We start from the raw sequence: 17,102 nt of genomic DNA, 5'->3' as shown, positions 1-17,102 counted from the left end.
CCTGATTCATACAACACCAGATGAGTGACAGTTACTGTAACGACAAACAGAGGAAACCTTAAGTGTTTCGCTTCTCTTCAGCATTTCTCATATTCTCCTGATAGATGCAGCGAGGGGAAAGAGACGTTTCCTTACAAAGAAGTTGACATCAAAGCCGAGGGAAAGAAAAGGAGCCAGCATGACATGTGAGGGAGGATGTGAGATGAATTCCATGGCACACTAGGCTCTGGCTGAGGGCCAGTGGGGTACTCAGTTAAAGGTCAGGTTTTTTTTCTCGTCAATTCTGGCACTCAGAGTCTTCCTGCCCATATAGTATAACCATTACCCCAAACTCAAATCTCAAATATGACAAAGATGATAAATTAAGCAGTCTGAAACTCTGCTAAAAGTGCAGAGATAGATGATATATGGTGTCATGTGCAGACATACTATATAGAGGCCCATTTGGTAGAGCATACGGGGCATTAAAAAAGACATTTTTCAGTGTAGCGGGCAAAAAGGTACAGTAACAGGCTAAATTAGTTCACATTTTTGAAAAAATATAGTATTAGATTAACAGAAAAGTGCAAATTTATCTATTTTGATAGCTGTTTACCAGTTGAAACCTCTGAACACTATGCAGTTTGGCCATTTTTGGCTCCTGTCATATTTTTACTTAATGTGGGCTAATTTTTCACTATAATATAAAGTTTTCGACCTCTGTATAAACAGTACAACTCTGGCTAGCAGTAGAAGGACTTTAAACATGTCTTTTGTGCACTTTGGTACAGTCACAAAACCAGAAATTACAAAAAACAAAAATTTAATTTTTTTTTTGATTATTTTACCAAAAAAATTAAAAACCTGAAGTCAACACAAAGAGCATTTTTGCTAAATGTTACCAATACTGGGAATAAATCGTGGTTCTACATACTGTAAATATTTAATTAGTCATGTTTTTGATTGTTTCCATGCTTGCCTCCAATCTGCTCAGTGTAAACACAGCCTGCAGTTTATCCAAGTTCAGCAAAAAAGTTCCTAAATTTTTGTCACGACTGTTTGTAGCTACTGATGGCTTCATGGTTGTTTCGAATTTTAGTTTTTTTAGAAGCGGTATAATGCAAACAATTTATTTTTGACGATTACTTAAATAAGACATGCATAATTAAGTAATTTTGATTGAATATGTCAATTTTAAGCTTAGATTTCATGTTTTTGTTTTTTTTGTTTTTTTACAAAACAGCACACCATAGATGAACAGAGAAAGAACATTCAGAAAGTTGGAAATCAAGATGACTCTTTGTGTTCTTCTGGCTCTGATAAATGGTGTAATTTTGGCACTTTCTTACAGAAAACATGCCTTTCAAAGCTGCCAGTGGGATTTGGGGCTCAGAAGGTTAAGCCAGTTTCGGGGCAAAAACTGCCAAGCATGTGAGGATTTGCTCCTCTTCTGAATATAGCAGCTGAATATGTCTGGACTGTCAGTGAGACAAAAACATGTAATCTGACCTTTATGAAATTGTTAAAATTGTAGGGGGCATTTTTCAACATTTGCTGACTTTATATACCAATTCATCGATTAACCAAGAAAATAACTACAGTACTGTTCAAAAGTTTGGGGTCACCCATACAATTTCATGCTTTCCATAAAATGAAAATGAAGTCACACTTATTTATGTGCTGACATAATTGCACAAGGGTTTTCTAGGCTTTCAACGCCATTAGCTAACACAATGTAGCATTAGACCCCAGGAGTGATGGTTGCTGGAAATGGGCCTCTGTACAACTATGTAGATATTCCATTAAAAATCAGCTGTTTCCAGCTAGAATAGTCATTTACCATATTAACAATGTCTACACTGGATTTCGGACTAATTTAATGTTACCTTCATTGAAAAAAATACTTTTTTTTTTCAAAAATAAGGATATTTCTAAGACCCCAAACTTTCGAACGGTAGTATATATGGGCTCAATTAGAGCAAATGAGTTCAATTAAAACAGTGAACTCAGGGTGTCCGTATAGCTCAGCGGGCTAAGCAGGGTGACCCATGTACAGGAGATGGTCTCTGGCACAGTGGCCCGGGTTCGATTCCCGCTCGCGACCTTTTGCTGCATGTCTTCTCCCCCGTTTCCTGTCTGTCTCTCACTATGCCTACCCAATAAAAGGCCAAAAAAAAACTTAAAAAAAAAAAACAGTCAACTTAGTCATGTCAGTAAATTCATCCAGATAAATGCCCAGTAACTATGTGTTTCCTCCATCTGCTGTTTTTTTGTCCTGCATCTGCTGAGGACACACAAAAACGGCAAACACAAGCAAAGGCACCACAAACCTCAGCTGTAAACCACTACAGACGCCTGTGAAAGAATAAGTAAACACCTCTGCGCAGACAACAAACAAATACTGGTTTATGCAAAAGGGAAAAAAAACAAACTCAGATTCATTCCAAATGTTCCTTCCTGCCAGCAGTCAGCTGTTTGGAGTGTGTGGTTGCTGAGGTTACACACCTGTCCACTTCAACCAGGCCTGCTCCGGTCTCACTGCGGCGGGAAAACCCAGAGCCGTTTAGTTCGCATGACTCTTCGCTCATACGTCACAATGTGCCGCTTTGAAAAACTACATTCTGGTATTAGTTATACCAATTCTGACCTATCTGTCATCTGATTTTCTGACAAGGGCTTGGCTCGTCTTTAGAAGTGAAATCAGAGGAATAAAAGGGATGGGAGATAATTTACTGCATTGAAACTCTATAATGAGGCATCCCTTGTAATCCACAGGGGTATATTGTCTGCTGGTCAGGCGGCACGCTCGCCCTTCTGCCTCAGTCCTGTAAACACAGCAAGAAAAAAAACAAAAAAGCTCCCCTCATGGATGAAAACAGCGTTCTTCTTTTCTGGATGGGTGAGGAGCAGCGCTGAGGGGCCTTCCAACTGGAAACAGATGGCTTCTTAATGTGTGCATGCCTCTGGATGAGTGTGTGCGAGCCTACGAGGGTGCTTATAGGAATTAATGTTCTCCCACTTTGTACAGTATGTGAAGCAAATCTGCAAAAGAGCCAGACATTAGGTGTAATCCACCAAAAAAAAAAGGAAGAAAGTTGTGCTTTAGTAGTGAAACTGAAGGAAAACATACATCGCTGCACTGCTGCACATAAATGACACACTAACCCAAGCTGTGTTGTTATCTCTCTGCATGTGGTTGTTGGGCTCATGGCCAAACAGAAAGTATATAAAATAGCAGAGTGAGCTAAAGTGTAGGTGGAGGGATACCATGAACCTTCTGATGGTCTAGTTCTGCTGTCAGCTGCGATGTGAAGAGCGAAACTCATCCTCTCTTGTTCGCTGCCTGAGATTTCTCTTCTTTGGCGGAGCGTTGTTTAGGTTGGCCTCCCAGGGTGACTCGAAGCCCATGATCCTATTTTGAGGGTCTCTTTGAGGCAAGTTGAAGAGATGAGAGTCCAGGCCATTTGATCTCCCTCTGTGCTTCATGGGTGCCATGTGATATACATGTTTTTAACTATTCCCCTCTGGTTTGGCACTACCCAGTCACACAAGCCGTGACTGGATATTTGATTTTATTGCTTTAATGTGACTCCAATGTCTGGTGCAAGTCTGAGGATGTTCTCTATGCGCACACTCTGACAATCCAAAGGTGCATCGTGACAGAGCTACAATACAGATAAACCCTCTAAACCCCAATAAATCAGATTTAAAGTCACATTTTCTTTAAAAAAATAAACAAAACACCAAATTTATATCATTTATCAAAGCCAGAATCTATGAAATCAGACAGAATAATTGGAATTTCCACTTTAAATGTGCTATTTCATCAGGAAATGTAACCAAATGCAAGCTTAAGATCATTATATTTCATCAAAATCATTTTATTCTATGTCTCATTTATAAATCTGCCAAAAATAAACCATTATCAGACTCAATTAAAAAAAAAATAAAAAAAATTCTACACATGTTGGCACAACCAGGAGGGCTTCAGTGACTCAGCTGCGTCCAACAGTCACGAGAAAAAAATTTCAGGACTTTTCAGGTGAACTGCAAGCTGTGTTTAAACAGGATGGAAAGACAAGTATGGAAAAACAGATTTCAAAATGTAAGTAGGTAAGTTGCAGAACTGCCAATAATTTCAGTATTGGATACATATTATACATGTCTGTTCCTTTTAAAAAATATTTTCGTGGGATAAATAATTGAATAAATGCAACTTTTGAGTTTTCTCTTTTTGTGATTTACAGCATTTTAACAGTTACACTGCACAAAAGGCAAGGCTGAGTTCTCACTTTTAGAATTCTAGCCATTGTTGTGCTGCAGGACTTCACAGTTCAGTGGAAAATGAGCCCACAGTGAGTGAAAATGCGACAGTGGTCAAAACTGTCCAGAAACCGCTTAAGGTTCTGAGGGTTAATGGAAAATAAAGTAAAAAAAAAAGCAGAATAAGTTCTGATTTTCTAAAAATAATCTTCACCACTGCAGAGAGCTGGATACAACCTATAACCTTAGGCGTAATTAAATCCTTTGGCTCTTCGTAAAATGAAAGAAAGACATTTCAAGGTGATCTCAAGCTTTTTAATGGGCAGGTTAACTGCTGGAATTGCTTTTATGTGTTTGGACAAAAGTGCAGATGGCTTAGGAGAGATCTGGCAGAGTGCGTGGAAAAGACAGGCACTGTGGTCGGGAACACCACGATCACCCGCAGCTGATCTTATCTGGTGCTGACATCCCGCACATCCACACCCTCACACATAATAATGCAGTAATCAGATACATAAACACTGAAAAGCCCACACTTTAACAGCGTATGTTTCCATGCAGTTACGCTGTTTGTTTGTCGCTCTGAATCTTCCAACATGGTCCACAGAGGCATAATTGCAGCAGAATTCACTGCTCTTCCATTTGAACAACCACAGAGTTTGCAGTTGTCAACCTGAAGATCAAAACTACCAATCTGACAAAATTATAGCATGAAAGAGAAACACAAGTCAACAGCGGTCACAATGAATCATAGCCATGAGCCCGGATTATAAGAAGTTGTAAAAGACAAGGCAGATAATCCACTGAGAATGTGTCGCCTCTGATTACAGCTGTCACTCCTCGGCTGGGATCAGCGTGCCGACAGATGAACCTGCTCTTAAAGGGGAATACCGACAAATTCCCGCTTATGATTTTCACCTGTGGGAATAATAAGCACTTGCCAACAAATAAATAAAAAGTTTGCACCACCCACACTAATCTTACATGTACAGATGGCTCCATATAGAATGACATGCACATATGTGACTTTGAACGCATCATTTTCTGGAGATAGAAGAGAATTTTCTAGATAGCAGATGACATATTTACCACATCAAATAAGCATTGCATAAATGTCATTAATTGCCAGAAGAGCAGCTTCTGAGAAAAAAAAAAACGCTTATGATTACAGAACACATGTGACATTCGTTAATTCCTAACTCCCCATTTAAACATCCTGCGACGACAGTCAGTCTGTCTGCAGCCTCTCCATACCGTCACATCACGGCAAACTCCAGCAGCTTCAGAAACAAAACTGCGCATAAGAAGAGGACCTACTGTACTTGCAGACAATACCAAAATAAGCACAAGACTGCTTTAATCAGGACCTCGATACCACATCTAGTCCACCGACAACAATAACAGCCCGGCAATTTAAACAGGCTGCGGCCAGTGTTAACACGCAAAGACGGATAAGTTGTGTTTGTTTTCTAAATCCCAAGATGTTGTTGTGGTCGTACAAATACAAACAAAAGATCAGCACTGCTGGTTATCTAATGGCAAAAACACAAAGGTTTTTTTTTTTTTTTTTTTTTTGTTCTTCTTCAAGAACTAATGTTCACAGTAAGTAATACTTTGCATGCATACAGAACAAGGCCCCAGACTAGCTTTTTACACTGGTTTCTAACTTTAGTTAGACACACCAGCACATCAATTGAGTGCCTTTTAAGTGTTAGATTATTTGTCAGTTTCCAGACACATTGGTAATGTCTCAACACACTTTGTAAATGACCGTGAACAGGGATATAGGTGCAGATAAATTCACTTTCTTGTCACATTGTGCATTCTCAACTGTTCTGTTCAGCACACTGGTGCTCCAACAGCAAAAGTACTGTCCCAAGGCATGCTTTAGCTGCAGTATTCAAAATAAATGCAATACAAAATGTTGCCCACCGAATAATATATAAGAGTTTCAAAACCACTGAGAATCTATTTGTGGTTGTACATGCTTTGGTGTAGCCGATTTACATACAAAGACTTATGTAGTTTAGAATGTAGACGAGAGTGCAACTTCAGTTGTTGTTTGAAGCTACAATTTACACGTTCCTGAAATGCCTCATATGCATCGGTAAACATCGCAATTTATAGATGTTCCATAAACACCTCACATACATAAGCAAACACTTCAATTTTTCATTTTTCCATAAACACTTCACATGTATTTGTAGATGCTATTAGGCAGCATTGCACAGAGAAGCCTCTAGTCCCCACTCTGTTACTACAGGGACTCTACTAGGGCAGAAGTGCAACGAAAAATGTTGAAGCGCTGATTTAAAAAGAAAACCCAGCAATTTCACCTACCTCAAGCCACCTCTCGTGCAATATGACGTGATGCATGTGCAATATCCCCTACATATTCCTGGACAATTGTCAGTACATTACTAATTCCTTGTAGCATTCAGATTTATTTATCAGATTTTTGTCTTTCATCTTTTACTACTCTCATAGAGTATTTTGTTTTGGAAATTTTTGTACTTCCTCTTTTGATTGGGTACTTCCTATTTTGACTGGTGTGTTGTTTTTTTTTTTGTTTTGTTTTTTGTTTGTAACTCCTCTCCAAGAGAGCCCTGTACCAGAACTCCAATGTGCCACGACTGTCTGTTTGAGCACAAATGGCAAATAAAAATCTTGAATGTTGAACCTGGTGGGCGAGACACAGACAGACTTGCAAAATGTCATACGCCCCGATACGACCAATGAACTTCTTTTTATTTGCACATTTTTGTCATCAAAATGGTCACACTCTGGAGCTCTGCACTGGCAAAGATCTCCTCCCGTGCAATGTCTATTACATTTTCAAACCTTATACGTATATTATCTGGAAGCATTGACTTTGGCCTTTGAGCTTCAGAAAGGCTCATAATGGAAACCAGTCAAAACAAAACAGCCACCTGAACACCTTAAATGCAAGTACATGCCATCAGGGCTTAATTTGCACTGAAGGTCAGTGGTTATAAAACAGGTCAAGATAATTAACCCACATTTAGATAAAACACTTTGCATTTCCAGGCGGATACTTTTGGTACACAAAGAGGCTGGACTCATTCACTTTGTGATTACAACCAATCACTGTGCCAGAGCAGGATCGGTAAAAAGCAGTTTAATAAATCATTAGCTCTTTGTGTGAGACATTTCCTTCCTCCTCTTTGCTGCACAGATTTCTGCCTCGTCTCTGCAGAGACATATGTATGTGTGCACTAATGACTATGATTAAGGCAGCCTGGATTAGGTCCTGCTGTGGTTCATGACACACGTACACACAGAAATCTGGCTCTGTGATGTGTAAATCTGGAGAAAACCAAAAAAACCAAACAACATAAACAAAGAGATGTACTACTTAATTAAACTTGAAATACACGCGATGGGGTTTTCCACAAAATAGTGCTAAATGACACAGATTACGATACACACAGTTGTAACCAGCTCATCACTCATGTTCAGGGAGGGGGCCACTGGGATAAACAAAATATCTTAACAGCGTGTGTGTGCTAATCCACCACACAGTCTTAAGTAGGGAGACACTTAGAATAAAAAAGATTACCAGAGTTTCAGAAAATCAATGTGAGCCATTCTGATGTACACTTTGTAGAAGAGGGGAGGTTTTATTTAATACATAACAACCAACTCTCTTTGTACAAAGACAGAAGAGTAAGGCCAGCGAGGTCACTGACAGTCACTTTGGACTTAGAGAAATGCTCCAAATGCAGAGCAAACGCATGACCTAAAGAAAACCGCGCCATACGTCTAACGAATTATCTCGTATGCGGAGCAGGAAAATCACCCAGTAATTCTGCGCTCGTGGGGCTACGAGGTAAGCCCACTAGTCAGATAAAATTAGGCTCAAATGTCTGCGCAAGTTAGAGGAACAGTGACCACCTCAGCTCGAGGAAAATAAATCAGCCAGCCACACAGACAGTCACCGAGGGAGACTAGAGAAGGGCAACAGGTGGCTGTCAACTTAGAGAGAAAGAGGGTCATCATCCACTTAGAGAGGAGCGGCAAGTCTGTCTGTTGCTCCCCAGGCTCCGTTAAGCCGAGCCAAGCACCAACAGGAGGAGAGAATAAGGTAAAGCCAGTTCAGGGTAGCGTTCAGCCAAAAAGTCACAAGTACAGCCACGCTAAACACGTGACCCGTTACATCAGGCACTTACTAGAAATGTGTTTTGGTGATACGCTGTTATACAATCGGGGAGCATCGCCCAGCAATATTATTAACAATAGGAATTTGGTAATGTCTAATCTAATATATGATAGGTTTACTATATCAATTACATAATTATGGTGTCAAAAGCATCAAAGAGGAATCATCCGCATGTGAAAACTTGACCTCAGCAGGTTCAAGCAGAAGCTGTCTTTCTCATTTCTCGTGTGTCTCACCAGTAGTTTAATGAGCTGTCAGGACAGAACAATGTGAGCAAAAAGATCCACTGGAGATTCCAAACTTTTCCACTACATGTCAGTACGTACGATAAATAACCAGAGAATCAAAGATAGCTCTCGGATCATACTGACCTCATTCAAATGAAAAATGTCTGTGCCTTCGGTTTACTTCTACTTGCGCCGGAGAAAAACAACCAAATTCAAAATCTGACAATTTACAGCTTAATAGCCTTTGCAGACTTTGGGTTATTTTTGCACTTGAAGCCTGTAGGAGGGACCGAGTGTGTGTTTGTCTTTATGAGAGAATATCTGCTCCACGTTCTGCTGCTAACAACCCCTACTGCTTAATAGCATTTTAAAAGCTTGTGTATTAATTTCTTGCACTAATAAAGGCGCTTTAAACAAGGCAGCAAATCTGATAACACCTACTTTTCAGTTGCATCTTTCCAGAAAAAGCGAGCCTAATTACTTAAACCATAATCTGACGGAGCACATTGCAGTCAGTAAAAGCGAAGGCATCCTTGGTTTAATCAAAAGCCAACTTCTGAGGCGCGCTTGTATGTCTGCACGCTCACGCCATGTGGATGCATATGTTTTCACTCAGCTCTTTGTGCTAGTTCCCTCACATTACTCAAAGACACCAGGAGGCCCAATTAAACAAAGTGACAGAACACAGTAACTCTGAAAACATAAAATCCTTTCAGTCTTCGCCCAACATCAGCGTTTTTTCTCAGCGTGTTGCTGAAATGCTGCTAATTGTCACTCAAATTAAGATTCTTGGTTATTTCCCGCAAACTGCCACTGTGCAAGTTTAACAAGCACCTAAATGAAACAATCCACTGGTGACAGAGCTGATTAAAGCTCTTACCTCACTTCTGATACAGACTCAGGAATACAAATTGACCATCACAGACTGAGAAGTGATGAATGTGCAGTTCAGAGCAGAAGACAGTTTATTACTCACCGATGCAGGCGTGAACTCTGACTGAAAGCTGTGTTCGTAGAACAATGCTGTGTTTCTTGCCTCTCCTGGGAAGAAAAATAGACAGAAAGCAGCATGTTAGAAGAAAATTAGTACCATTATCATTATTATTTACATTTGTAGGGGCTATGCACTGTTTAGCCACATCATTAAAGCCAAATGAAGTGAATGACACTGATGACCTCCTTACAATGCAGTGTTTTGCTGGGACACATTGGGTCAACACTTTCACTTGCACTACCTAGTACAGCTAAATGGCATGCAAAAATTGTAATGCAATTATTGTGACAGATATTGCTCAAAATTTCAGCAGTAGCGGTCATTTTTGTATTTCTTTCCCCCTAAAACAAATTGAAAAATGATGATGTGAGACTTTTGCTGCAATCTGCACCAAACAAGTATGTTCCCTTACATCTGAAGAATAACCATTGTAACCAAGGTCATCACATGCTTCATATATAATAGTACATTTGCATATAATTGCATATTACACTTGCAATTTTCATAAAATTTCGATGAACTCCGGGTATGCCAGCTTCCTCCCACAGTCCAAAAACATGCTCAGGTTAATTGGTAACTCTAAATTGTCCGTAGGTGCAAATGCGAGTGTGATTGTTAGTCTGTTTGTCTGTATTTGTAGCCCTGTGATAGACTGGTGATCTGTCCAGGTTGTCCCCTTCCTTCACCCTAAGTCAGCTGGGATAGGCTTCAGCCCAACCGCAACCCCAATGATAGCTGGATGTTCATCCCTATTACCCACCTATACATAGTTGCAGACCAAATACACACTTCATACAATAGCAACCCAGATGGCAAGACAATGCACCCCAGCAAACCACAAAAATGACTCTAAATGGCTCGAGGAACTTGACCAAGAGTTCAAGGTGTTGACCAACACTTTAAACTCCCTTTATCTCAAGCCATTTGAGCAGCCTAAGCTCAGACTCAATCCACAGGACCCAAAGGATACACAAGGGGAGCCTAAATAACAACAAACAAATGATTTTAATATTTTGGATGATTGGTATATGTCCTTTTTCTTGTGTATAGGGGTGATACGCAAACACAGCTGTGCCAAGACAGAAAAAGAATTGAATGATTTTCTTCATCTAAAGCAAACACCAATAGGCCAGATATAAGCAAGTGCTGACATGACAATAAAACTGAGTAGCTACTGTTCAAAGGTGCAAAATGATCTTCAAAGTGAATTCTTCTTCTGTAAGTTATTCCGTTCGGTGTTACTTAAATCCTTTGACATTTGCGGCTTGAACAGGTCTTCATAGGTGAAAATGAAGGATGGGAGCAACTCAGAGGTCAGCTCCGCCTTCTGTGTTAATGGAGATATGCCAAGACCCTATCACCATCCTGTCAACTGCTTACAATGTCTGAATGACAACCGAAAACAAAGACGACAACAATGCAGCCTGATTCTATTCAGTCGGTGAAAGCGAATGTGAGAGCGGTGCACTTTGTAGTCCTACAAAAGACAATTTGCCTGCTTAGAAGCTCAGTTTCTAATGTGTTTATAAGAACTGAAGCCTGTAAAATTTGGTATTTTGAAGCATAAAGCTGGCTTTAATGTAGATTCATCTTTGTCGACAAATCCAATACTGCATTAGTACATCACTCAATACTTTCCAGTTCCCCTACTTTGTTTGCGGCACCTTCAAGCCCACTTTTTAAATGGGTTACATTTAAATACTTTCATTTTTCAAAAAGTTAAGACATTTTCTTTACTTTAGAGTTGGACGCTATAATTTGGCTCATTCCAATCCTATGTTGTGGGTGGTTTGCTGACCCTTTTGGATCACAGATTGTATCATTAACCTCCCAAGCACCTAAAGAAACATACAAACAAACCCAGCAGACACAAATGTAGACAAGAGCACAGCAGGTAGAGTTGCAAAACACCCCCTCCTTTCTAATCTGGTTCATTGACAAATGGGCTTTTATGCCGCCTGCACAAAGGTTGCGCGATTGTTCCGACAGGCGCAGTACCGGCCTGCAGTGGACCGTCCCTGTGAGCGACCATCATGCAGGAGTGGGTCTGACAGAAAAAGAAAAAGCCTATCAGCACAGAAAGGCCAACAACTGCACAACTGCACCACACACACCCAGACAGACATACTGACATCTTTCCTGTCAGCTGGAGACGGCGTTGATATGCACACGGGGAGATTACATGGCAGGGGGAAGTCTGTTTACGCTCACTGTTTATCAAATATAATATCCAGCAACAAGCAGAGGCGACACAGGAGCAACATCTGTCAACATGGACCTTCGCTGGCGAGATGAGAAGCCGAACGGGAAGTTAATCCCCTGTGATGCTGTTGAGGGCAAATGGGTAACTAGAGCCATTTTGTCACGAACGTCTGCTTTCTCTCCGCTGAGCTGCAATAGTATCCCTGTGCTTAACCGAGACCTGAGGCTACGCAGGCCAACGTGCTCATTATCAAATTAAACAAACGTGCATGGAATATAAGTGAGGTTTTCAGACCCCGCTCACCAATTAAACATGAAAATTGGTCACTCCCACAGACAGTGCTGCAGGCCTGTAACGGGTGGAGTCCAAAGTTAGAAATAATCATAAGTATAAGGTATGTCAGCCCAATAACAAATTGACTACAAGTCAGTGCACTAAGTTCTTTGGTCCTCCTCTGTGCCAGAATGTTCTGGTTTCCTCCAGTGGTGGTGGGACTGTATAATGAACCTAAGCCACTGGTCAAATTAAACATGATTCATCATGTTTCTCTAATACTTGCTGACACATTTTGAATAACTGTAGTCATGTTTCCATGTAATTATCAAGCAAATTTGAAGGGAACTTATGTAAAGGCTGCATATTGTCTTCAGAAGGTTCAGATGGAATCAGTTGTTTTGCATTTTACAAGAGAAAAACTAAGAACAGTCATTATGAAGTGTTTTAAATTATTGGTATCAGCAATGGTTCGAGTTGTCTGCAGGCAAAGACAGCAAAAGATTTGGTCATGTGGGTTAAATGTCAGAATTTATTCGACAAAAGTGTTTCCATCATTCTTTATAAGGCAATAAGTCAAAAACCACCTGAAGTGAGCCTAAGAACATTTGGGAAATTGGGTAATGTCTTAAAAAATTTACACTTTCCATTAACATTTTTAGAGCAAAATTTCAAAATATGGGTAAAAAAAAAAAACACCTGATGCACTCAAAAAAATATTTCAAGAGACCTATTACCATGACTTCATTAAATGTAAGGTTGCAGTCTTTCCATCTGCAAACAGTTTTTTGATGGTTGAGTTGCAATAATAATGTTGATTTAAAATTCTGTGCAATGCAAACAAATTTCTGCTTTAGTTGATTTGAAACTTAATTCAAGTTGAGGCAACTTAATGAAATTGACTTGACACTTTTGAAATTTCTTTTAGTTCAAGTCCCCTCCTGTATTATTTAACATATCTGGATAATTTAAGACTGCAGTACCGTAAGCTGAACAAAAATGACACAAAGGACATGTCAAGGTGAGCATATTGTCTTACAAATAAATTCCTCTAAAGCAATTAACTTAGGAATATTTTAATTCTGATATGACCAGTACTGAACTTATGTATGGAGGTTAGGCTACGCATGCTAATATGGTGGATGGAATATGTTATACTACATCAGGTAGCTGAGGCTGGTTATGTTTAAGAATGTTAAAGCTTCATTTTACAAATCTATGGATGAGGAAAAGCTTGATTCAGTTTTTTCTTATTCAAGTAACCAGGAACCATCAAATTCTATGTGAAGCCATTTAAGTAAGTTGCTAAACCAAAATGTGTGAATTTTTACAAGCAGTCAATAGGCCTCCCTTATTGAGAAGTCGTTTGGTTTTAAGTGACCTCTATGGAAATGGCCTAATTACCACAATTAAGTACATAACATTAAAAAAAAACTTTTAAATAACATGGAAATACTAATTGGAACAACTTAATTTTTATAAGGAATCGACTTAAACCTTGTGTTTATGCTACCAATCATTGAGTGGGTGATAATGAAAAAGCCAATTCCCCTACCTTGATTAAAAGTTGTCATTACTCACAAAGACTGATGCAAATAGTTGTGTTCATTTGTTTTGGTGCTGGAAATGCTGCCGGCGACCATTTCAACAACGTCATGAAATGAATGAACACGACCAAGACCTTCAACAATTACCTCCTACTCACGTCAAACTTCCTCACCATTACTGAAGGCAAATGGTCAAAAGTAGACTGCGTTATAAAACATTAAATGAAAACATACGAACATTTTCATTACGACTGTACGTTAACAAAAGAAGGGCGCAGTGGAACTTTTGTCAGTAGCATAAATCTGATATCCATCATCATCACTTTGCGTATCAAAGGCTACAGCTGGACAAACTTAACAAAAATGTACCTGGCAATTACATGCCGACATTATTTTCTTTTCTGTTCATCACCCTCGCTGCCGTGTTGTGCAGCGCCCTCATAAAGCGCTGCCTTAATCCTCAAACCCAGAGCAGCAACAACTGGACCAGTGGACACCTGCCAGCTCCGTGCTCTCTGGCTTTATCTAACAGAGGCATTACTGGCCCTGTTTATAAAACAACACAAAATGTGTACCCACAGAAAGTGAATACACATACTTGGGATACAGTAAAGCCAGTACTTCCCTTCGAAGACCAATTAATGCCAGACAAGAAGGCCCCACTGACTCAGCACTTTCTTGGACACCCTAGCTGGAAAGCAACGGCGTCGATGGAGGGACCTCCAGCGCCTCAGTCAGCCAGGTCGGGTAAAGAGGCTCAAGAATGAGGCTCAGATTGTATACAAGGTCATTTCTTGCAGAAAGAGCTGTTTAACTAACCGCTGACCAGGTCAAACATTCACAACCACACACACATAAACACCAAACAATCACCAATCCGCTCCGTTCTGTTAATAATACCCTTTAACTGCAAACACAGAGGGGACAACTGGTGTTTGATTTCCCTCCATGAAGTTTTAACTTGTACTGTGTTTGACAATTCCTCTGGTTCTTCTCAAATGCACTTTTTTCCCTCTTCAAATGAAAATCTTGTGTGCTGCTGTGAGCGTCTACGAAACAATGTCCAAGTGGGTCAGAAAAAAATGAAAATAATGAAAGCAGAGCTGCCCTAAGAGAGATGAAAGGATATGATGAGAAGCTCGGAATAGTTGAGGCCTACAGAGCAAGACCATGTTGGATTTTTAATATGCCCGACTTCTAAATGGTTGTCAAACACATCTAAAACACTCAATAAAACTAGGAAGAGCATTTTCAGCATAAAATTGCTGGCTTTCTAATATAAATTATATGGAGCAGGGCAGTGAATTGCTATAAAGACAAAAGGCTCAATAAGAAAATCACATGCCGAATCATTTATGCAGTCAATAACACTTCATGTTATCTTCTAAAGCCAAGGGAATATGTCCTTGAGGACTATACTAATCATCTGCCCATCAAAAAACATTTTCACAAAAACATCAAAACCAGCTCTTCAGTCCATATAATCCATACAAATACTGTAAATGTCTTAAAGCCGTCCAATCCCAAAAATGTCACCCAAACTCCACCTCAGCTCAGGGCTTTGAATGCAGGAAATATATGCATCAATCTATCATCGCAATGACACTACGACTACCTAAAACTGTGCAGATACGTCTGAGCACGTGTCTCGGCCTCATGGTCAGTTTACAACCTGAAGCGAGGCAGCGTCAGTGATGGGACATGGGGATTTACGAGTCGCAATCTCTCATAGCCGAGCTTCATAACACGGTGTGGAAGTGATTATGGCCCTTAAGCTCCTGTGACATGGATATCTCCTGGCTCTGCAGCACTCTGTCACAGGATCATACTTTAATCTGATTGTAAAGACACTAGGTATGACACAGGCGCCGCAGGAATGTAACCTGTCATTAATATCAATTACACATGGATTCAATTACCAGTGATCAGGAGAGTTCAGGAACTTGGGCTGCACGTGAATATGTTACTTTCCAAAAAAAAAAAGTTAGGTGACTTAGTTCAAAGCAGGAGTAGTGAAAGCAGAATGAAAGCAGGGATTTGCTTGGAGTTGGTACCCTGAGATCAACACTCAAATCAGCTATTTTCTGTAAGTCTTGGAGCTCTCGCTGCTGTTGACAGATCGCTTGCAGTAAAAAGGGAGTGAAAACAAAAATAAAATGGAACAAGTAAAGGTGAAATGCCTCATCAGACCTTTTATTAGCTCAATAATCATCAAATCAACAACACTGAGCAGTGGGGGATGTAATCCTGGGCACATCAGCACCATAAAAAGCCAGAGAGCAGAACTGCCCTATTTTTACAAAATAATTGGCTAACCACCTTCACCCCCAGCCTCCTCAGACAACACTGTGTGGGTTTAATGACACACATCCATACCTGTCTCTGCCAGCTGGCACGACACGGGCCCTGGCAGGCTCGGTCTTTGACGAGAGAAGAAGTGGACCACTTTAACCTCACAGCTCTCAATAGCCTCCCATAAGCTCTTAACAATTTCAGCTGGAACCGGGAAAGGACAGCACTCGCAACGTCCAATAGAAACACCAAGCCAGAGAGCAGCTTATGAATTCCAAGTTAGACAAATAAATCCATACATGTTTGTGGTCCAGCTGACCAGGAACTCTTATGCCAACCTTTGGTTTGTGATCATCTAAAGAGGGCGGTACATGAATGATATATCAACACACTCCAGAGTACAGGAAAATACATATGGAGTCAATAAAGGCAATGGCCAAGGAAAGTGTATGAAACTGAAATTATACCAACAAATTTAAACCTTTCTTTTCTTCATGTAGATCCACAGGTTATGTCAAGGCAAAGTGTCATCTAGTTACATATTACAGGGAAACAATACAGCTAAATTATTAGCTGAGAGCTGTGTTGGTGGAGAGAGAACAGATGTAGTTTCCTCAGTGTTCTAATGAGAACACCAAAGTAGCGTTCAATAGAGATGAGGGTGATTTCTCAGTAGACATGTCGATAACACAAATGGTTTAGATTGCATCATTTCTGCCATTCAACCAAAGAGGCCAAAGACAGGAGTGGATGAATGCCACATAAAGTGTGAGATATTTGAGGCCAACTTATACTTTAACGTATCTACTTCTAGTTCACTGTAAGCATTTATACTTTATATTCTTCAATCACACCTCCAAAACGCTAGCTGCTGTTGGCGTTTCTATTCTATGTGTTGAGTTTTTTCATCAACTTCAAACAATAGAGACTGAAACGTAGAGGGTCAAGCTGGCGTTGAAGTTAACAATTCCTCAACTACACTTATGGTGAAATTACTGCGAAGCAGGAAAGAGTATGACCATTCAACCAACTGAGTCTATACGTGGATTATTGCAGGAACTCTTGCAAGTGTAAGTGGATGCACATATTTATTGAAAATCAGCCCATTCGGGTTTTCAGTCTCAACTGCAGTGTAGGATCTGAC

The 17,102-nt window shown here is 40.1% G+C and overlaps 1 protein-coding gene across 4 annotated transcripts in view; it reads right to left on the bottom strand.

Moving 5' to 3' along the window:
* Window positions 1-17,102, bottom strand: part of fhod3b (formin homology 2 domain containing 3b) — a 130,552-nt gene that overhangs the window by 103,910 nt on the left and 9,540 nt on the right. For all 4 annotated transcript variants that reach the window (XM_023299403.3, XM_023299399.3, XM_023299400.3 and 1 more), the window contains exon 3: window positions 9,626-9,690. In XM_023299403.3, coding sequence (XP_023155171.2) covers window positions 9,626-9,690 — 65 coding nt within the window. The remainder of the gene's footprint in view (window positions 1-9,625; window positions 9,691-17,102) is intronic.

This window comes from Amphiprion ocellaris, chromosome 9 (genome assembly GCF_022539595.1).
Source record: "Amphiprion ocellaris isolate individual 3 ecotype Okinawa chromosome 9, ASM2253959v1, whole genome shotgun sequence".
Lineage (NCBI taxonomy): Eukaryota > Metazoa > Chordata > Actinopteri > Pomacentridae > Amphiprion > Amphiprion ocellaris.
This window is presented reverse-complemented; position numbering and strand designations above follow the sequence as displayed.